The 23,308-nt window shown below is 39.5% G+C and overlaps 1 protein-coding gene across 1 annotated transcript; it reads right to left on the minus strand.

The window, feature by feature from the left end:
* Positions 1–3,050: 3,050 nt before the first annotated feature.
* On the minus strand, positions 3,051–21,159 carry CCT1 (chaperonin containing TCP1 subunit 1). The gene is made up of 12 exons (XM_045752422.2): positions 20,902–21,159; positions 19,103–19,188; positions 17,381–17,485; positions 15,981–16,102; positions 15,770–15,869; positions 12,518–12,710; positions 10,748–10,893; positions 10,180–10,314; positions 9,754–9,899; positions 7,542–7,734; positions 5,477–5,663; positions 3,051–3,540 (listed from the first exon to the last, which is right to left on the minus strand). Exons 1-12 carry the CDS (start codon positions 20,969–20,971, stop codon positions 3,356–3,358), a joined length of 1,668 nt encoding a protein of 555 aa, XP_045608378.1. The 5' UTR covers positions 20,972–21,159; the 3' UTR covers positions 3,051–3,355.
* Between the last annotated feature and the right edge of the window lie 2,149 nt (positions 21,160–23,308).

The raw sequence follows: 23,308 nt of genomic DNA on the forward strand, positions 1-23,308 counted from the left end.
CCCACCCTCCCTCCCTCTGTGTGTGTGTGTGTACTCACCTATTTGTGCTTGCAGGATCGAGCATTGACTCTTGGATCCCGCCTCTCCAGCAATCGGTTGTTTACAGCAATGACTCCTGTCCCATTTCCCTATCATACCTAGTTTTAAAAGTATGAATAGTATTTGCTTCCACAACCTGTTCCCCAAGTGCATTCCATTTTTCCACTACTCTCACGCTAAAAGAAAACTTCCTAACATCTCTGAGACTCATCTGAGTTTCCAGTTTCCACCCATGTCCCCTCGTTCTGTTATTATTACGTGTGAACATTTCATCTATTTCCACTTTGTCAATTCCTCTGAGTATTTTATATATGTCCCTATCATATCTCCTCTGTCCCTTCTTTTCTCTAGTGTCGTAAGGTTCAGTTCCTGCAGACGCTCTTCATATCCCATCCCTCGTAACTCTGGGACAAGCCTCGTCGCAAACCTCTGGACCTTCTCCAGTTTCTTTGTGTTTCTTCAGGTGGGGGCTCCATGATGGCGCGGCATACTCTAAGACGGGTCTCACGTAGGCAGTGTAAAGCGCCCTAAATGCCTCCTCATTTAGGTTTCTGAATAAAGTTCTAATTTTCGCCAGTGTAGAGTACGCTGCTGTCGTTATCCTATTTATATGTGCCTCAGGAGTTAGATTAGGTGTCACATAAGTCCTCTTGGAGGATCCTACAATCCTCGTCTGTCACAACTCTTCTCATTAATTTTGCGCCATCCGCAAACATTGACATGTATGATTCCACTTCTGTAAACATATCATTTACGTAAATTAGAAAGAGGATTGGTCCCAGCACCGATCCTTGAGGTACTCCACTTGTTACTGTTCGCCAGTCCGACTTCTCGCCCCTTACCATTACCCTCTGGCTCCTTCCTGTTAGGTAGTTCTTCACCCATACTAGGGCCTTTCCGCTTACTCCTGCCTGCCTCTCAAGTTTGTATAGCAGTCTCATGTGCGGTACTGTATCAAAGGCCTTTTGGCAGTCAAGAAATATGCAGTCTGCCCAGCCTTCTCTGTCCTGCCTTATCCTTGTTACTTTATCATAGAATTCTAAAAGGTTTGTTAGGCATGATTTCCCTGTCCAGAACCCATGTTGGTGCTTGTTTACAAACCCAATGCTCTCCAGGTGCTCAACAAGTCTTAGCCTAATTATTCTTAAAAGTATTTTGCAGGGGATGCTTGTCAGTGATACGGGTTTGTAGTTAAGTGCCTTCTCCCTATCACCTTTCTTGAAAATCGGTACATTTGCCTCCTTCCAGCAACTGGGCAATTCTCCCGACATAAGTGACTCATTAAAGATCATTGCCAGAGGCACGCTGAGAGCCTGCGCTGCCTCTTTAAGTATCCACGGTGATACTTTGTCTGGTCCAACAGCTTTATTTGCATCCAGTGTTGTCAACTGTTTCATTACCTCCTCTGCTGTCACCTCTATATCTGATAGTCTTACATCTAGGGTAATCGCTTCTAACAATGGGAGCTGCTCAGGCTCGGTTGTGAACACTACATGGAATTTTGCATTCAGTACCTCGCAGATTTCCTTGTCGCTTTCTGTATATGCCCCTTCTGTTTTTCTGTCTTTTCACTTGGTCATTTACCGACATCTTCCTTCTTATATGGCTATGTAGTAGTTTAGGTTGCTTTTTCAACCTGTGTGTGTGTGTACTCACCTAGTTGTGTTTGCGGGGGTTGAGCTCTGGCTCTTTGGTCCCGCCTCTCAACCGTCAATCAACAGGTGTACAGATTTCTGAGCCTATCGAGCTCTATCATATCTACACTTGAAACTGTGTATGGAGTCAGCCTCCACCACATCACTTCCTAATGCATTCCATCTGTTAACTACTGACACTGAAAAAGTTCTTTCTAACGTCCCTGTTAGAAAGGAAATTATATATAATTTCCTTTATAAGCCCTTTAATGTTAATTAAAGGAAATATATAAATACACAGAATAAATTAAGTCACTATTTAATGCAAAATTAATTAATCCCTAAGCTAGTGACATCCTATCCTTAAGAGGCACGGTAATGGAATACAAATTGTACAGTTAACCCTGGACAAATACCTGTACAACCTGCTTCCTCGGCCCAGCAGGTGTTGTAGGCTCCGTGGTTGATCATCCCCACTCCCCTCTCACGGTTACACCAACACACTTCTGTCTTGTGTGCTTTAGTATAGGCTCCACTCACTCTCCTGCTCTAGAAAACTCTGCCTATATCCAATCAATTTGAACTAGGCATAGGCCCTGGCACACTCAGCCAATGAGGAAGCTCTAAATCCAAGAGACTGAGTAATCTCAGGAAAGCTGGGTATCTGGCCTATATTCCAATCCACGAGAAAACACGTGACCATATACAGTACTGTAATATGAAACGGTAATAAACTGCCCTTTCTCTCCAAAGGAGAGGACAGACAACCCTGGCACTAATATCCGAGGGTGCACGTAGGGAAGGAATAATGACACACACACGAGGTGAGAGGACAGCTTAACATGTCTCACCGTTACACAGGCAGGACACCAGGCGTGTAGCCCCTCCCCAACACCGAGGGGCCAGACGCCCCTGGTGTAACTGCTGTGTGGGGGTAGGTTAATGGCTGTGTTTAGAGTGCAATATTCTTTCCTTACACTTCTCTCATACTACCGTAGGCTCATACCACTCCACCCTATTTAAAGATAAAGTGATTGATTAAGATTAAGCCACCCAAAAGGTGGCACGGCCCATAAGTGATGGCCTTATTGAGCCATTACCAGTATCAAGAGTTGATACTGGAGAATCTGTGGAGGGGCAACTGCACCCTGCGTGATGCGAGATGTCTCCCGTGAAATAAAGTGGAAAAAATTGGGAATATAAACCTATTAGTAAGCCCAGCCTAGGATACATCAGGAGAGGTATAACACAAATTTTTTTGGCATAATTTAATGTAAAGAAAACATGACAGGTACCTAAATTCAGGTTGACCAGAAACGGATCACTTGTCTGAAAGTGGTCAACCACAACTTATTAGGTTAATTGCATTAGAAGCAGTTTACCCTGATAAAAGCCAATAATTTATTGGAAAAAATCAATTAACAAAAGATGCTAACGAGCAGCAATTTCTGCCTATAGTGCATCACTGGCTACATTCCAGAGGTGTTAGACTTACAGCTCTGCCACCTGTCCACTTGTTATTGTGCAAAAGTTAATGGGAACTGGTCCATACAAGAAGTCCGAGCTTAATTATGTAAGCATTATTTCCATCTTCACAGTTTTCTTTGTTCTCGGAAGATATTCCTGCTACCCTGAGGTGCCACAACACACTTAACCAGGCGAGTTTTTTGTTTTGTCTTGCCTTAACCAAGCTGGCCTGACTGAAGTGCTTGCTGGTAGCCACTCTCCTTACTTGGCTCCTGCTCCAGCTTGATCATGTCATCAATACGGAGAATTGTGATAGCTGCTTCAGTAGCAAACTTCAATTGTTTTAACTTGCTCATTGCAGGTTCAAATACACCCGCCTTTCTGTTGTCACGCACCTGACCTGAAGTGGAAATTGTCATTAGTACAATCAAATAACAGGAGCCTAATATGCATTGGTCAAAACTAAGTGAATAACAGTATAGTAAAAATAGTGAGAAGACCAGATAACCAAAATGTTCAATAGATACAAATCCAGCCTCTAATATAATGAAACATTACTTGTGAGGTCTCTTAGTGGCTACTCTGTGCCAAGTGTTGGTTGTACCATGCCTTGGGGGGAAACTGCACCAGGCCTTTAAGACCCACTAACATACTGGGAGCCAAGACCATTATCAGGTTCCCTCAAAGAGGCAAAGATAATTAGGAATCAGATCAGCTTGAAAATAGCCCCAATGTAACTAACTCTCCTGCTTCATTCACTTGGTTCACTGCAGACTCATACTTGGGTCTCAAAAGCACAAGACCACTGTGCTAACCTCTATGGATGCTCGCAATAATGAAGGATTTAAAAAATAGCTAAAAAGACACCTAATCAAAAATTTACCCTATTGTGCACATCTGCCACCAGGTGTTACCCCAGGGGAACCTGTTAATCCAGAACCCCCTAATTATTTTCCCTGAAAATGCCAACCCATGTAGAAAAAAGGGAACCCTCAGTGATGCGAACCACTGAGGGTTCTCGTCAAAATATGGTATTACATTTAACACTAGAGATAAGACCTCAATGGTTCAATTTTATTATCTTGCAACAGTACTTTCCTCTGATAAGGCCAGCATCATTGAAACAATGAAGCAGAAAATTAAAAATGCAGTCAAGGCTTGCCAATGGAAGAAGACAACAGAAATAAAGTGAGAAGGAATGAGTATCCAGCAAAGACCTAAAGACCCATAGGACTGACAAAGCCAAAGTTGTATGGTGCCCATATCTCAAGAAGCATGTCAACAAACTGTAAAAGGTGCAAAGGTGTGTAACAAAATGGCTTCCAGAACTGAAAGACGAGCTATGAGGAGAGGCTTTACATTAGAGATTTAATTTTTACTTAGAGATTTTACTCTATTTTATTTTTACTTTACTTAGAGATTTTACTTAGAGATTTAACAGGTGTTAAATATGGCTAAGCTAAAAGACAAGAAAAAAAATAAATATGATTACTATGCACTAATGGGAAATTGACAAAATCGATAAAGAAGAATTCTTGAAACCTGGTACTTCAAGAACAAGGTCACATATTCAAGCTAACAAAACCAAGGTGCCAAAAAAGCATTATAAAAGTTCACTTTTGCAAACAGTGGTAATGAGTTGGGACAAAAAATGAGGTAGTGGTGGATACCAAAACCGTCAGTAGTGTCAAGGTGTCATAACAGAGTGCCGGGAAGATGCGACACCACAAGCATAGCTGTCATCTAGTAACGACACTTGGGTAATTACACACACACACACACTATAAATTCGTGGAAGACCCTTTCCTGCAGTGAAGCGAATATATTTAGGAGGTACAATATTTCTATAGGTATAAAACAATATTTACAATTTGATTAAATCATCATTCAGCATATCTGAATTTTGCCTTCAGTGATAGTGGAAACCCTGGAAACACAAACCGAAACTGTCTCTATTTTCCGCTTGTAACAACTTGTAATAAAGTTGTTACATCTTGGCTTAATGTGTTTATGACGTATTGGAACGTTGTTACAACTTGATATATTAGTTGTTATAACTGGTTAGGTGGTGTTAAAACTTGTTCGAACGTTGTACCAACGTCGTAGTTTCGGTGTGTGTTTGGAGGGAAGGCCCCTTATCCTTATTATCTAGCATAACATCTCAAATATCAAACATACTAAAAAGAGGAGCCCTATTGCACTTGCACTGTAAAGAACTATAAAATAACTAATCGCACTGCACTTATCATATTAATCAAGTTCCATTTATACAGGCTGTGAGACAGCAAAATTAGGTTCCACATTTCATAGCCTAACAAAACACAAAGTAAACAAACCTTCTAATAGATCCAGGCCATAATGTTTTAGCTGTGAATGTTCTGTTTTGACTTGTGACGAGTGATGGTAGGCACGTAGTTTGGGTACTAGGTCGGTGGCATCCTTGGCAGCATTCACAGCAAGGGTGTTGGGAATAACCAACAGAGATTGTGCAAATGCACCAATAGCTAGCTGTTCTCTTGAGCTCTGTAGCAAGAGAAAACAGAATTGAAGTGAAATTAAAGTTCCTAATTGGGACAAGCAGCAATATAACATTAGAACTCTCTAGTAAACAATTCTTTCAACATAACCAAATGCAGAGTTGCACACAAGCTACAGTACTGTTTATGCAAATAATCTCAGAAACAGATCAAGATTTATGGTCTCCTGGAATATTGTGAACACTTAAGTATGTCTTGGCAGAAAATTAAGTATCCTGTATACTTATAGAACAGGGAAGTTGAGCAATTTATGGGTCATCAAGTGAGTACTTGCTTTTGCAGCACTAGTACTGTATATACTGTATTATTTTGAAAGTTTTTTTGCCATATTATTCAATAGTGTGTAATTTCATAAATTTTTATAAACAAATCTGTGGAACATCGCCACATTAAAAAATATGGCACACATCTTTGTCTTGTTCTAAAACTGTGCGACTGTTTTTGTCGTTATTACACTATACACACACATTATATATAACTATCTACATTTTTATGCATGATTATGAACCATTAAGTGTTTCTGGTGAATGTAATAACTTTATAACCCATTATCAAAGTTCAGCATAGTCCTGCATTGTTTACACGAGTTGTAACAGTACGCCTTGGACATATATTATTTTCTTAGTACTGTAAACGTTTTTACCACGGTTTTTTCAATTCGAATGATGCACTGGGCTACTAATGTCATTTGTATCACAGAACATGTAGAATAGTGGTAATCATGTGTCATACCTAGTTATACTAGAAGAGAGCAGTATACAACTAGCCTGTATAATCATGAGAGGGGGTGGTGGTTCACCCTACAACTTAGATACTTAGATGTTGAGTGTAGCAGGTATCAGCCTGGGTTGCTCAGTTGACCTGACCAATGGTCATGAACAATCCCATTCCTCTCCTCTCCTTGCCACACCAGTAAAGCCCAGAGTTCAACCAATCAGGTGTGTGTATGGTTGAAACAGCATTTTGATTGGTGCTCTGTGGGCTTTTACTTAAGTGAATAAGATGCGAGCTCGGCTGCTATACCCTTAACTCACCACCTTGCAGAAGCTGTTATAGGTACCTGTTGATAACTACAGTAGTGAGTGGCTGGCACACCAGTCCTAGCCCTGGAAACACAAACCGTAACTGTCTATTTTCCGCTTGTTACAACTTGTAATAAAGTTGTTATATCTTGGCTTAACGTGTTTATGACGTATTAGAACATTGTTACAACTTCCTATATTGGTTGTTATAACTGATTAGGTGTTAAAACTTGTTCGAACATTGTAGCAACATCGTAGTTTCGGTGTGCGTTTGGCGGGAGCCTAGCTGTACACAGTAGTGTACCAACCTTAAAGTACTCTTGGAGAGTGCTCAGCGCACACACCCTTTAACCACATAAGTTTGTACAGTACAGTGGTTTTTGCGAATAAGTATCCACTTGAAATATGAGGACTAATAAATTCTGGCATAGACAAATATCACAGCCATCATGCCTCCACTGCAGCATTGTATCAACAAGAGGCAGAAGAATACAAAATTAAAAGCATCTCCCAGAATGGGAGAAAGGTTGGCCGAGCGGACAGCACACCGGACTTGTGATCCTGTGGTCCCGGGTTCGATCCCAGGCGCCGGCGAGAAACAATGGGCAGTTTCTTTCACCCTATACCCCTGTTACCTAGCAGTAAAATAGGTACCTGGGTGTTAGCCAGCTGTCAAGGGCTGCTTCCTGGGGGTGGAGGTCTGGTCAAGGACCGGGCCACAGGGACACTAAAAAAAAGCCCTGAAATCATCTCAAGATAACCTCCCATTAGGAAGACCAAGGAGGCTTATCTAGCAAAAAATTCATACACAACAGTAACTTTTTAGGAGGCAAGTCACTCACCAGGCTTGTGGCAAAACTCTCAAGATACACAGAAAGTGCAGCCTCCACAGCTCCTCCTCCACACACAATAGCATTGCTCTCCAGCACTCTCTTCACCACACACAGTGCATCATGGACCGACCTCTCCATCTCGTCACAATAGAAGTCATTAGGACCTCGCAGAATAAGTGAACTTGCAGAGCGGACAACTGGCCTGTGGAGAAATAGAGAGAGATTGTCAGAGTTTAGTACCTAAGCAGGGAGATGCATTTAAGTGTCCAGTTTTGTAGTGAAATTTTACAAATTCAGTTTTTCCTTGAACAAGCTTAGCTTTCTACCTACACTAAGTTTAATTAAAAAAAAAAAATCAGCATTAAGGAAATTCCATTAATACTGTAAAAGTTGCTAGCTAGTCAGTAATTAGAGTTTAGGAAGTTATTTATATCAGAAATATTTGGGTTAGAGTTTTGGCGTTGCATTTTTAGCGGGGAAATTTAAGTCCCATAATATATATTTGCTTAAATCCCCAAATTTTTAACTATTAAATTTTGATGAAATTTTCACACTGCAGAGTAACAGCTGCTACAAAATACAGCTATATAAAAAGGTTAAATTTAAAATATTTAATGTTTTTCATATTAACAATTTCAAAATAATTATTTGTCTAAATGACTAACCTTTAAAGTGCAGTTATCGTCATAAGATAATTTACAGGATTACATTGCTATACTCAATGTTGATTTAAACTATTATTGTTTGGGTTTTATAACAATGATGCTAATATAGATATAATAGCTCCATAAGGATGAAGTAGATTACCTTGGCCCATGACAAAATACTGCTGTCACTTCCACGATTACCTTACTATGCAAATGTGGTTATAGCAAATATTTACTATGCCTATGTGGTAATTTTCACGTATACAAGTTCATTATAATTACATGTATACCGATTATGGTCACATGGTTTTTACAATCCTATATGGTTGTAATGAAGTATAGTAGACCAATCAATCATTTAAAACAATAATTATAATAAATAACTAAAGAAATGCAGAAGGCCTATTGGTCCAGACAGGGTAACTCTTATTTATATACACCAAAACTCCTTCATATATGGGTCTATTTGCCCACATAAGGATATAAATAGCCATCTCATTTGCACAAATAGGCCATCTGCAGTCCCCCAAGTTCTTAGCACTTTCGTGCAGGGACAATGCAGTATAGTGTCAAAAATTTATTAGAAATTTATGCAAAATTTTATTTAGAAATAAAATTTATGCGGGAATGACATATCAATGCGTCAAAAATTTAACAATTTGCTAAAGTTCAGGTTTTTATGCGATTTTTTTGCGGGGAACCCATTTTAAAATTGGCGCCATCTCCCCTTTCCCAAAATGAGCGCTGTAACACAAAAACTGATGTTAACTGGAAAAAATACTAAACATTTGAGAGTGGGATATAGGGGTGTAGTGTGTGGGCCAATGGGTGTTCGCATACAGGTAACGCATGGCCTGCTTTTGGCTTGACTGTGGGTGGGGCGTGCTGCAGTTTTGGACATTATATGCATATACTCCTGTAAGGAATTCTATTGCAAATACATTGATACCAAAATGAAAAACCTAGGACGAGAATTGAGTTGAGAGTGTATACACTTTTCAGTATTACCGCGCGCTCATGTGGAATGCCTGGCCCACCTTCGGGTGGTCAGGTGCTCGCTCGCCCAAAGCACGAGTGATAAGTTTTCATTGATACATATAAATTCATTGTAGGCCTAAATGTATTATCCTTGTCATTAGTAATGTACTCATTCCATGTTTTTGTAAATTACATGCACATAAAGCTAGCTATACAACAAATACTATAATGAACAAACTAAAAAGTGAAGAAACAATTATAGAAATATTTAAGATCAACATCAGCATGTGCCAGAGTCCTCTGGCACATGCTGATGTGTCAACAAGAAGCCATGTCTGGTAATGACAGATCTACCCCATCTACAGCTCACCAAATCATTAAATATGTAGGCATTTACATTATTTAAACTTTCTTAACATTTTGCATTCAAATTAATCATTCTATAATGAAAATATTAGTTTGCATTTATTTATTTATGCATGGGTAGAAACGTGTGAATATCCACAGCTACACATCAAAACTAAAAGGGTTATCAAATTTCAGTGGCAGATTTGATAAAAAAAAATATTTGCTAATAAAATCTAAAAATAATTCACCCTTTAATTAGTATGAGTTCATCATCACAAATGCGTTCCTGAGATACTTCTGCAGCTTCTCCAATGTAGCTGGCCTCAAAAGATTCTTCACCTTCCAAATTGCACATAGTAGTAAGGAAAGTTGCGCCGGTTGCCTTCGCTATTCTCTGTAAAATAAAATATAAATTAATACAAGAACACTTTCAGCCAAAACCTAGGTTACAAACCAGAACAAAATGGTACAAAAAAAAAAAAAAAATACGTGCCAATTTCTTCAACAAAATAAATAAGTGGTTCCACATCTATCATTTTCATATAGAGTAAGTTTGGCCTATAACAATCAATCATCTTTGCACCACTATACACAAGTCTTGAACACTTTAAGCAGATACATAAAGGCATTCTCTGTAACTATTTCTCACAAAACCACAAGGTGCTGACCCATACCTTAAGATCAGCCTTCTTGCAACGTCTGACAGCCATAGCACCAGCCTCTACGAAGTATTTTAAGCAAAGATCATCAATACCACCTGTGGTAAGGATTACATTGGCTCCTGTCTTCAAGATTTTTTCAATGCGTTCCTGAAATTAGCAAACAAAATTATATTAATAAATACTTTTAGTAAGACTGGTAATAAAGAACAGTGATCTCCAGTTCATATAAAATATTCTTACAAAAAACACAATTAATGCAAATTATGTAGGTTTTATATGCATAGTATACTTTATATTAATTCCATAATAATTTTTTCCCCATCCAAAATCCGTAAGTGGTTCTCACATTCATTTAAACAATTTGAATAATTAACATGCAAGTTACTGCAACTGGATCAGATATTCTTATTAACCAAAGGGCTTCATTATCGGTAAACTGACAAATGAGAATCTTCTGAGCCAGTATTAACTCACATAAAATTGCATAACCAAGCATTATGAGAACTGATCAGATGCAAGACTTATGCTAATGAAGTACAATGTGTACGTTAAGCAGACTAGAGCGACATGTTGTCCTTACCTTAGTAATGTCGGACTCGCGCTGCCTGATGGCCTCTAGCTTTGATGGATCATTCACTAATACCTGGATACCAAGCTTCATTTTTTCCTTGTTCAGAGAGAAATCCAGACAAACAATCTTGGCATTTACGATCTTCTTTGCCATAGCTAAAAACAAAGGATTATATATTTTAGTCTAAGTATTCATTAGAGTATTATTATTATTACAGTAATACTACTACTAAAAGTAGTATTATTTAGTGATAATATTTTTACTGATAAATTATAACGCGGTAAATGTTACACGTATATAGCGTTTTATTATAAATGATCAAACAAGGTATCCATTCTCTAAGCCATTACTACTTGTAAAATTATATTTAAAAATTCTTTTTGTCATAATTTCTCTCCATACTGTGGATGGAGGCGGCTTCTACTGCCACTACTTCCACAGTGTACTCCACATGCTAACCACTCTCAATGATTATGAGTGCTTGCCTTCTTGCTTCTCTCTGGCTCATCTGTGATTACAACTTCTAACCATGTATTCTTGACCTATTTTCCCCTCAATCTGAAAATGTTGCCAATGTCTACCTTGTCTATCCCTCTCAAATTTTTGTATACATTTATTTTAACCTCACTAAATTGCTAGATTGAGTTCTCTAAAGCCGTCTTCACAGCTGAGGACATCTTAGCTCGGGTACCAACCCAATCTTGCGAGTTGCCACAATGGACAAAGTACTGTACAGGCTACTACAAGACGTGAACACACGACATCCATTTAACCTAACCAATTTACAGAATAAATGCAGACATTTTGTGAATTCGTATATCTATATTGTACAAAATGTGGTGTACTATTTCTTGATGCAGGTTGTATCAGGAAATTCATGAAGCACATTCATATCTGATCATTGACACAAAACTCGTAAAAATAACCCAAAAACTAACGGAAAACTTTGAGAGGATAAACATTTTAGGCACCACTGAGTGGGGCCCCGAGATGCCCAGGACATTTACACTCTTGAAATATGTCGACAGGTCGGAATGTAGTGTTAGAAGTCGATTTGATATAATCCCAGTTTAGCCTTCATTGTGCCATATCACAGTACTTTCTAGGTTAATAAAGTAATATTTACCAAAGTAAAATAACTTTACTATCAACAGAATGCAAAGCTAAATGCTGATGATGACACCCTAGGTCAAAAAATAAGTGTTAATAGTGGGTGGACACAGAACTTCAAACAATCCAGATAATGAGTCAATAACGTGGCTGAAAAATGTTGATCAAACCACACACTAGAAACTCAAGAGACGACAACGTTTAGATTCGTTCTGGACCATTATCAAGGCAATTGTGATAATGGTTCAGGACAGACTGAAACGTCGTTGTCTCTTCAATAAAAATCAATAAAATTAAAACTTTACCTGTTGACTAGTGCTCGTCCATTCAGCACAACACAAATGCCAATTTATAAATTAATAATGACTGCTAATTTCAAATGTATAGTGATTGCTAATTATGACTATCTGGGTCAGTGAGTTGTCACATTAGCACAGTCCATCTGCACAATGCTCCCTGTAAACCTCTCCCGTCGGGTTGACAAATTTAAAGTTTGGGGGGAGAGAAGGCGGGCAGGATGTCTTGTATGCTCTATGCCCTGGCAAATAATCTAACTGAAATCACAGAAAATGAAAACTGATGCACCTAAATGCAGATAGCTTATTGCCATTAATGTCCTACTTTGTTGGAAAATAATAATAAATAATAACCGGATCATTCTTTACTAACCATGTGATGCTACTGTGCAATTTAGTGCATAACCATTGACAATGACGGACTCTGTTGCTGAACGTCCATGGGCTTTTAAAATATTGACAGCTTTGATTGGATACTTAAATCCACCTTTGCCATCAGAGGTTTTCACTGCCATGGCAGCATCCACCACCATATTTGCAAAGAAATCACTATCGATGGAGATCACCTGAGAAAAACAAACAGTGTTTAGAGAATAAACCTGTGAAATGCTGTGTAGCCTACAAAAACATTTTTTAAGCCATACCACCCAGTTGTGCACTGAGGCATAATGCTTCTCACCAATGGTTAGGACTAGTGCAGGCAAAGCTGGTCAACCAGCACAGCAGGAAATGTCAAATAGTTCCTGCCGGGTCATATTGGTGCTAGGAGAGGGTGGAGCAGACTTACCTATGCAGGATTTAATTCAATCCACCAAACCCCTGGTACCAAAAACTTTTTTTGTTTTAATTCCCACCTATCTTTTTTTGTTTTAAATTCCACCTCTCTCTCTTTTCTTGTCTCTCGTTCCTTTTCTCTTTTCTCTCGTCATATTGATACTTGCCCGCCTTGCAGTACAGTACAGAGGACATTTCTTCCACCACAAACCAAGTGGTGCATTTATACCCACCACAAGTGGGTATAAATGCCTTCCTAATCAATGATGCTCCCTTAATAATAATAATAATAATAATAGAGGTCCTCAATGCAGATCTCTGTGCCCCCATTGCAACCTCTGAGGTGATGGCTCCATGAACATTCGTGACATTGCAATATTTCTGCGCTTCATCAGAACCAAAGCCACTATTTTTTATTTTTCTCACGATCAGGGAATGCATTTTAACAAGAGTTTTTGTTATATATTTTATCCTTGCTCACCAGGGATTTGTCTCCTATAAACAGGGGCACAGTTCAAGGGTTAAGTTCTTAAGTTTCTACCATATCTTAATGTATGGAATTTGATAAATGAAACAAATAAAACTGTAGATTTGACTCTTAATCACACTTTTGAAAAACAGTTGCAGATGTCGCCAGCTGCGTACTTGCCCTTTCTCCACTAGTTCTTTTCTTATTTTGGTTTCCATCCCAACTTATATGACACCAGCAGAGGAGAAATAAGCTGTATTAAACTGCTTTTTGCCCTTCCCTCATCCCTTGTGTAAATGTTGTCTCTGCCTGGTAAAGCTGTATCCTGATGTATTGTTTGTTCACTGTAATCTTCATTCATTTTTCCCTGTTTTCTTTCTTAAAATCTATTTGAACTTTCTCAGGTTCTCATAGACCCCTTTAATCTGTAATTTTTGCTGTATCCATCTAGTTGTGCTTGTGGGGGTTGAGCTCTGCTCTTTTGACCCGCCTCTCAACTGTCACTAACTTCTTTTTTCTCTCTCAAACACACACACACCCAGGAAGCAGTCCGTAACAGCTGTAACTCCCAAGTACCTATTTTTGGCTAGGTAACGGGCATCAGGGTGAAGAAACTATGCCCATTTGTTTCCGCCGGTACCGGGAATCGAACCCAGGACTACGTATCCAGCGTGCTGTCCACTCAGCCACCAGCGTCCCTAGTATGTGCTTTATAACATATACAGTACAGGTATTTAGTAAAAAATATTTGACAAAACTATCACTCCTCTGGAGAATACATGCTGCAGTGGCAACAATGAATCACTAACCTGCCAATAACAATGAGACACTTTGTACAAGTAGCACGGTTGCTAACAATGAGGAAATATTGCACGACCACAATGGACCACCTGAGAAATACAGGACAGAAAACACGTCCAAGGAAAGATGTGTTAAAATGTGTATCCCATGGTGAAATCCCAAGCACAAGAAATAAGAATAAAGATTGAAAATAAATTTATAATCTGCAGAAAGGTATGTAAGTACACAATGTACTCAATTGCAACCTGTGCAACCTAAATTCAGCGAATCTTCAGTTGCACTGCAAAGTTTGCAGGCCGGATTCACTTGCAAATTCCTGCTAACTAGTCCGGCAGAGGGTGGTGTGGCCACAGTTTACCAACCTAGCCAACTTAAGTTTCAAACTTATACACTAAAACATTTCTAAAGAAGTGTTATTACTGTATATTACCATCCTAATATCTGCCAAAATCTATGTCTAAAAATGTATAATATGATGTACAGTACAAGCAAGCCTCAATGAATGAGATGGTTCACAAAGTGTTCAGTAATCAAATACTACAAGTACAGTACTCGTAAAAAAAATCACCGCTCCCCAACAGTGGGATGCAAACACGGGAAGCCAAGAACGGCCCACACCAGGTGTGTGACAATGCTAGTCGGACCCTGAGCACTCTGTGCCATCACCTGGCAGTGGAGATGAGCAGAGGGTTATCTTGAGATGATTTCGGGGCTTTAGTGTCCCAGCGGCCCGGTCCTCTACCAGGCCTCCACCCCCAGGAAGCAGCCCGTGACAGCTGACTAACACCCAGGTACCTATTTTTACTGCTAGGTAACAGAGGCATAGGGTGAAAAACTCTGCCCATTGTTTCTCGCCGGCGCCCGGGATCAAACCCGGGACCACAGGATCACAAGTCCAGTGTGCTGTCCGCTCGGCCAACCGGCTCCTGGGGTAACAATTTAACTGCAGACGAGTTACAGTAACGTGGCTGAAGATATGTAGACTAAACCACACACCAGAAGACGAGACTTGATAATGGTCCAGAACAGACCAAAATGTCGTCATCTCGTCTTCTGGCGTGTGGTTTAGTCTTCTTAATATAACTATTGTATTCCTGGATGTCACAGGGGTTATTAACATTTCCCTTGTCTGTTCTGGAGTGCTCTACTTTTCTGGTGGGTTTCCTTTTTGTTTGGGTGGTCTAGTATCTCCTGTTCCCCTGCACCTCTGAGTGGGTTAGATTTTGGCCACTGGTCTGAGGAAGGCTTTTTATGACTTGCAAGGTCCTGGTATGGGGGTTCCTCCCAGAAACTCATCAGGAATAATTCCTAATGGTATCTACAATTGCAACAAATCTCTGGATACAATGAATTGGGGTTGGTCCCATACAGTTAGCAGAATTGTGGTTGCATTGTATAAGAATCTGGTACAGAGCACTTACATTTCTTAATAATAACTGCAATCTTGGCCACAGACCAATAAATCAGTCAAGGAAGCCATAATTACAAATATGGAAATACAAAGACAGCAAAAAATAATGCCTTTAATATAACGTGAATATTGTGAATAAAATGTTTATAGATTTAACACAAGGAACCAACCTTAGACGACATGGATGTCCGAGCAGCAGCAACGATGCATTCTCGGCCAATGTCATCCGTGTTAATGGTGAGGTTATTTTGAATGTATCGACATGCTTCTCTGTAAAAGGTATTTATGAACATTGAATCAGTATAAAGATTTAAAATGTTATCCATAATTTACACAGGTATTTCAACTACAGATCATTTACTAAAAGCTTTGAGAGCATACTTGCAAGCCAGCTTATAGCCAGCAATAATGGAGGTGGGATGAATTCTCTGCTTCACCAGATCATCAGCAGACTTGAGCAACTCTGCAGCAATGATCACTACACTGGTTGTGCCATCACCAACCTGTCAGAAACAGACATCACTTAATTTTACATACGTGCAGCAAAAAATAAAATAAGGTCTTAAACTGATGTAATTTAGACTATGTAGGACTGTGTAGGAGTCTATAGGACTGATGTAATGCCCTATAAACTCTTAAGAATAAAACTACAACTTGCAGCTTGACACCATTATCTTGAGATTATCTCGAGATGATTTCGGGGCTTTAGTGTCCCCGCGGCCCAGTCCTCGACCAGGCCTCCACCCCCAGGAAACAGCCTGTGACAGCCGATTAACACCCAGGTACCTATTTTACTGCTAGGTAACAGGGGCATAGGGTAAAAGAAACTCTGCCCATTAGTCTAAACTACCCCATGCCGACAAAAACACGTAACGGGAGAGGTTGTGAACAAACTGCAAAGCCCCCTGTGGGCAGGATGGTGTGTTACTGAGGGTAGGAACACAGTATTATAGCCCCCTGTGGGCAGGATGGTGTGTTACTGAGGGTAGGAACACAGTATTATAGCCCCCTGTGGGCAGGATGGTGTGTTACTGAGGGTAGGAACACAGTATTATAGCCCCCTGTGGGCAGGATGGTGTGTTACTGAGGGTAGGAACACAGTATTATAGCCCCCTGTGGGCAGGATGGTGTGTTACTGAGGGTAGGAACACAGTATTATAGAAGTGCTGGCTATCCACATGACGCACCTTAAAGCCACTAGTGATAAGTTGGTATTTTGAGGATATTACTTTAAACTCTTAAATGACTACAAATAGTTTTCTAAGAATTACACTGTACAATATTAGTAGGAGGCTAAGTTTTATCATCATACACAAGAGGTGTTGGTTTAAGTGAATAGGATGAGGCAGGCATTCTGAAGACAACTGATACCGTAGAGACAAACTTGGGCGGCACTGCCCTATTTCCAAATGAATCATATTTTTAGGGGCCACACATTAGTATAAAATTTAAATATAATGGAATTCATAAAAAACCTGCCAAGTAAAATAAAGGTTTGAGAAAATTAATTTAAGGGGGGGGGGGAAATTATAGAAGTTTGAAAATTTACTAAGTATATTATTTATTATACATTGAGGTTGCTGCAAGAAAAGCAATTAAGTGCTAGATAACATTGCCAGACCTTTTATGAGATTAAAGAACAAAATAGCTATCAAGGAGAATTTGCAGTGGCATCTGTCATTTTACTGCACTATTCAAAACAAGAACATTTATCTAAAAATATTTGCAGGCTTCCCATCTTATATTAGGAATTTTTACTTGGCAAACCAATAGTATCGTACCTCTTCATCCTGCAGCTGTGCCAACTCCACCAATACACGTGCAGCTGGGTGTTCCACCTCTAGCAGTTTCAAGATGGTGGCTCCATCATTGGTTACTGTCACATCCTGTACAACAAGGTAGACTCAATACACACAACAAATCACAATAGTGTGATATATCAAATGAACAAATCCACAAGGGCCGTGATGAGGGTTTGAACGTATGTCCAGGGTGATCCCAGACGCGCCTTAGTCGATTACGCCACGACATGCTAAAAGAATTGTAACCGGGAGTACAACTGCCCTCACACGGATCCTGCAGCCTCTCCGAGACAAACCGGGGTTTTACACAATTCCCCCATGAACCCGGGCTCTATTAACAAGCTGTTCTACCTCTATCTTGTGGATTTGTTTGTAGACTATCAATATTTAAATCTGACCTATACACACTTGCACTCACATAAAACTACAGCAACTGGAAGTGTATTAACACCGACTACTGATTAAAATAAGAGCATCAGTTCTGCATATTGGTCTGTATTGATGGTTTTTGGGTGGAGAATGATTGAAATCTGTATAGCATCTGTTATGAATGCTAATGTATATTAGGGTCTCACTAGTATAGGCACATGTTATGATAACCTGCTATGCAACCTGAATCTCTTTAATCTGGCTGCACTAGTCAAATTAACAGATTTGGCTAGTGCAGGTTCATCACAATGCACTAGGCTATTTATTTGATTTGGGTTGCTGATGCTATGCCCTAATAAAATAGTGTGGCACAGCTATTGTAGTGGTATGCAAAAGCCTATTTAAAGCGAATGACACGAAACACAAAAATGTGATCAAAATTTAAAGGCCTGGTATACAAAATGCCTTTATTTTCCAACAGTAAATTAATTTTACAAAAGAAAATAATTTATTCACACTTGACATTGTGACATCTTCCTTTAATGATGTAATAATTTTTATTGACCGAGCTGTAAGCATCAATAGCCTGGCTGATCAACCATCTCTAGTACCATCAGATGGTTGACACCATTTAATAAGCAAATTAACTTAGTTACAATACTCAAGCATTTTATAAGGTCAGAAAAAAGATGAACAGTTGCATTCATTTACCCAATTAACAGATTATAAAATAACCTTCTCTATACACTGGATGCAAGTGATCCTGTTGAACTAATTTAATTGAATTGAATTTAATTGAACCATCTGAATTTAATTGAACCATTGAATTTAATTGAATTTAATTGAACACTAATTTAATTGAACCATCACTTGGTGCTATGTGATGGCATTATGTTCCCTTTCATGTAGAGTATTTATATAATTTAATGAAGGGTCATATGTATGTCTAACATTTGGTTAACAATTTTATAACCAGAGAGTACACACCAAACAGTATCTGTGTAGACAGTAACAGTAAAGGTTGAGAACCACTAATTAGATGCAGTACTAGATATGAAGTTATGTAAAAAAAAATGGGTAGCTGACCCATTAGGTTTACTCTGATTTCTGCAGTATATTTAAAATATAAATTGCATACAAAAGCAAGAATTTTTTTTAATAAACATCAAATCCCTATTTTAATAAATCAAGATGCAGTGTGCTACTTAACATGGTGAACTAAATTATCTCTGAAATACAAATCTTAATTTATACTGTAACATTAATGTTCAGTACAGTATCTAGTGGAAACCTATACACAAACCAATTGAAAATAAAAAAATTTCTACTTACACCAACATCGTCAACTATCATTTTGTCAAGTCCCACTGGGCCAAGAGAGCTCTTGACAATGTTGGCAACTGAACATGCAGCAATAACTGGGGAAAAAAATTTTCAATATTGTTAGCAAATTTACTTTTAGCATTTCTCCCTTAATACAGCACCATTTAATGACATTAACAATGCAGTAGTTTCTCAAGTTTAAAAAATGGTTATCACATGAAAATCTAAAATACAAAACATTAGTTTTTAATTTGATGCAAACTCTATAAAAAATTTGGCCAATATTAGGTAGCCATTCCTACTTTAAGCAACATTGTGCAGATCAGGAATACACAAAATCAAAGTGATGATATTTGTCACATGCCGAGGCAAAATTAAAGAAATGTGGTCACCAAGTGGTGCCGATACCCAGCCCATCCTCCTGTTTTATAACTTGACTCTTGCGGAGCGCCTAGTTGGAACCATGGTTGAGAAGTGCTCGTCTAAGCAATTGGAAAAGAAACTGTCAAAATGTGTTCAATCTGACCATACTTAATATATAATTTCAACAAATTGAAAAAATAAACACCACAAGCAAAATACTTGTTTATGATTGGACTGCACCTCCCCCCCCCCCTTCATCCCACCTAATCTAACACAGGCTATCCTAGCCTATCTAAAAGTTAACCCAACCTAACACCGAATACAGAAGTGTTTTAGTAGAGAGTGAATGTCACTGAAATGTGTACGAGGTGACCATTTCCAACACACACCCATAACCTCTAGGTTAGGTAAGGTTAGGATTGATTTCAGAGCAGCACTTGAATTAAGTCCTGAGAAGGGGACACATTGGAAGGGAACTATCAGGAGAAGGTGCAAGGCCATTAAGACTATATAGCACTTGGAAAGGTCAGGATATGGATTTGGGATGGAACGAGAGGAAGGAATGGTGCCCAACCACTTGGACGGTTGGGGATTGAACGCCAACCTGCATGAAGCGAGACTGTCGCTCTACCGTCTGCCCCAAGGAAGAGCTGGACACCTTGGAGCCCCTATACACTAAACATCAAAACAACCAAGCGCTTACAAATTGTCATCCACAATTTCGTGGAAATAAACTTCCCATTTACCTGGGCTGTAGGAGACGAACCCCACAGGTGTGAGGCCCAAGCTCTATTGATCGAGCTATTGAGTAGCCTTAATAAGGAAAGTTCCCATTCACCTCGCCTAGCACTCAGGTGAACGGAATGTTTATTTCCACGGAAATGTGGCTGACAATTTATATGATGTGGGCGTGGATCAATAATTTCTCAGGGCTTCAATAGTAGTCAAGGAAACTGGAATATTTCCAGTTTTGGCAGCAGGATGCTGCTTCTGGAACCTTTCCTTATTAAGACTCCTCAATAGCTCGGTCGCAGTTACAGCCCCACTGCTTATATTTATTTAATCATTTATACAAAAGGTACATTGGGGGATTATGAGAGAATATAACAACGATGATTTGACATCCATGTAAAGTCACCAGCACTCAGATCCTGTACCAGGGACAGCCACCAAAATTGGAACTTTTTGTTCTGAGAAACAACATCAAGAAGCTCGGGCGGTAGATCCTGAGCCTCACACACGTGGGGGTCCGCGGTTCGAGTCTCCTAGAACCCAAATGAACGGACTCTAGCTCTTGGGCTCCCCGCACCCTCAGAATCCCGTTCTCATGATAAACTACAACATAACTGGAGGGTAGTGTAATGTGTCCCGGGGTGGGCAGACACGCGGGGAAGGGACGGGGACGAGGACGAGGACCGTCACCACCTCCAGCAGGAGACACTCACCATTCTCCGTCCTGACGGAGGTGCCTGAGGTGCGCTTGCCCTGGATGGACAGTACGGATTCTGCCGTCATGGTGGCGGTGTCTGGAGGCTCTGGAGGACAGGAGACGGGAGTGGTGTGGCGGCGGCGACGACGGAGTGACTCAGGGCTCACCAGGCGACTCTTTAGCCACACTCTCAGCAGGATCAGAACCCGTCTGCCGCCACTATGGAGGATCTAATCCCCTCCGGCACCCCCGGCCTCACGTGCCTCGATCCCTTACACTCACATTTCTCGATTCTTCTCGAACTGCCGCCACAAATGTCATGTAGACGGTCAATATCTCGTGATTTACACCGTCTAAACTATTGTTTTTGACCTTAAAATACGTAATAGAGCGAGAAAAGTTAGATATATAAAAGATATCAATATGATCTGAGCCACAAAGGCATTACAAAGGATATACAAATAATTTTCGCGGGCAAGATATTCATAGAAAACTTAAGCATTATTATAAGAGAAAATGAAGTATTTTTATTGGTAAACAATTGCATTTTTAATATTTATTTTTGTTATCCCACCCAAAGTAATTACTATTACTACTTTTTTATTTGTATAATATACACTGGAAGGTGTTACATTAGTTTATTAGAATGTTTATAAATTATATATTGTACAATTCCACTACGGGGCTCACCATAGCCCGTGCTACTTGCAACTTTTATTCCGAGTAACATGAATGTAAAACAATAGCAACACCAATAATAAGTTTACCAAGTAGGGATTTAGTAATAATTAAGCTATTGGATTTAGTGCCGCTAATTTAGTGTGATTTACATAGGTGCTAAGACCATGGCTTTAAAAAAAATAAAAAATAAAATAATTTTTTTATTCAGGTAAGGTACATACATACAAGGTAAGATACAAAAGTTGCTGGATTTATAGATAGAGCTAGTACATACAATGCCTAAAGCCACTATTACGCAAAGCGTTTCGAGCAGCATAAGTGCATAAGTTTACATAAGTGTTCTATGAGTCCTCTTTTAACGGCATTCAAACGTTGGTGTTCCTCGTGGCTGGTTGTGCTACTCAGTAACTAAAGCGATAACTGAACGATACAGGACGGTCTATAAGGCTCGTGAGGCCTATTTAGTGAGTTAAGTATCAATTAAGACCAGTCAACATCGCTGGGAAACTATTAAATGAGCTGATGATAGTGCTCAAGCATTAATAACACAGAAGTTGTCAACCATCGTCCAGTGCTCCTCTTAAGAACAAGTGTGGAGGCTACCCACAAGATATCATAACATTCACATGGCAGAATACGCAATATCTTACAGGTAAGACAACTATTGTATCGTATTTTCAATTTAGAATTTAGGATGGTGTTGCAATTAAGCTAAAATTATTGCTATGAACAGCCGGGGAGGAGCCAGCTGATCGTACAGTAAACATTGGACTGACGGCAAGGGCCAGAGAACTAATATTATCGATTAAAAGAAAACATATACACTATATATATCATTCTGGTAAGTAAATATTTATTTATTTATATACAAGTAGGTACATTGGGGGTTAAGAGAGAATATAGAAATGAAGTTGATTTTACATTCTTGTAAAGCCATTAGCACGCATATAGCGTTTCGGGCAATATTTGTCAAATAAGATAAATTAGAATAGCAGGGGTGTCATTAATTAGGCTATGCCAAATGTGGTCAGCTGGCAGTTCCAAAAATGGTTGTGTGGGGAAGAATGTAATTACCTAAGTGTAGTTACAGGATGAGAGCTACGCTCGTGGTGTCCCGTCTTCCCAGCACTCTTTGTCATATAACACTTTGAAACTACTGACGGTCTTGGCCTCCACCACCTTCTCCTCTAACTTGTTCCAACCGTCTACCACTCTGCGAAAGTGAAAGGGTCCATTGTGACCCTGGCATGCTGTTCCCTCTTAAATTCTATCGACCCCGAGGAGCCTGTGTCAGTCCTGTACCCTAGCCCATTTCCCTGCAAAGTTAACCGAGGCTAGCCCTCAAGAGTCTGTCCTCCAATCTTTGACAGACTTTCTTTCTTATAGATATAGATGGAATAAAAATTATCTCCGGTCTTGTGTCCCTTATTGTGGCTTGTTGAGTTTGAAACTGCTGCTCCTTGTTTGTGTTACACCTGACCTTTATAAATATGGTCTGGATCAGTCTCCTCCACAATCGACTTGAGAATGGTCCAGGACGGACTGAAACGTCGTCGTCCCCTCACCTTCTAGTGTGTGGTCTGGTCAACAGTCTCCTCAACTGGTTCAGTATTTTAAGTATTGATGACATCAACCTTGTTATTTCTGGTTTGCAATGTTGTTGGTCCCGTATAAACCAAAGTGTACTAAAATCTTAAAAATCCATTAACAATACAAGTATATTAGAAAATCAACCTGTCCTC

This window comes from Procambarus clarkii, chromosome 79 (assembly GCF_040958095.1).
Source record: "Procambarus clarkii isolate CNS0578487 chromosome 79, FALCON_Pclarkii_2.0, whole genome shotgun sequence".
NCBI classification, from domain to species: domain Eukaryota; kingdom Metazoa; phylum Arthropoda; class Malacostraca; order Decapoda; family Cambaridae; genus Procambarus; species Procambarus clarkii.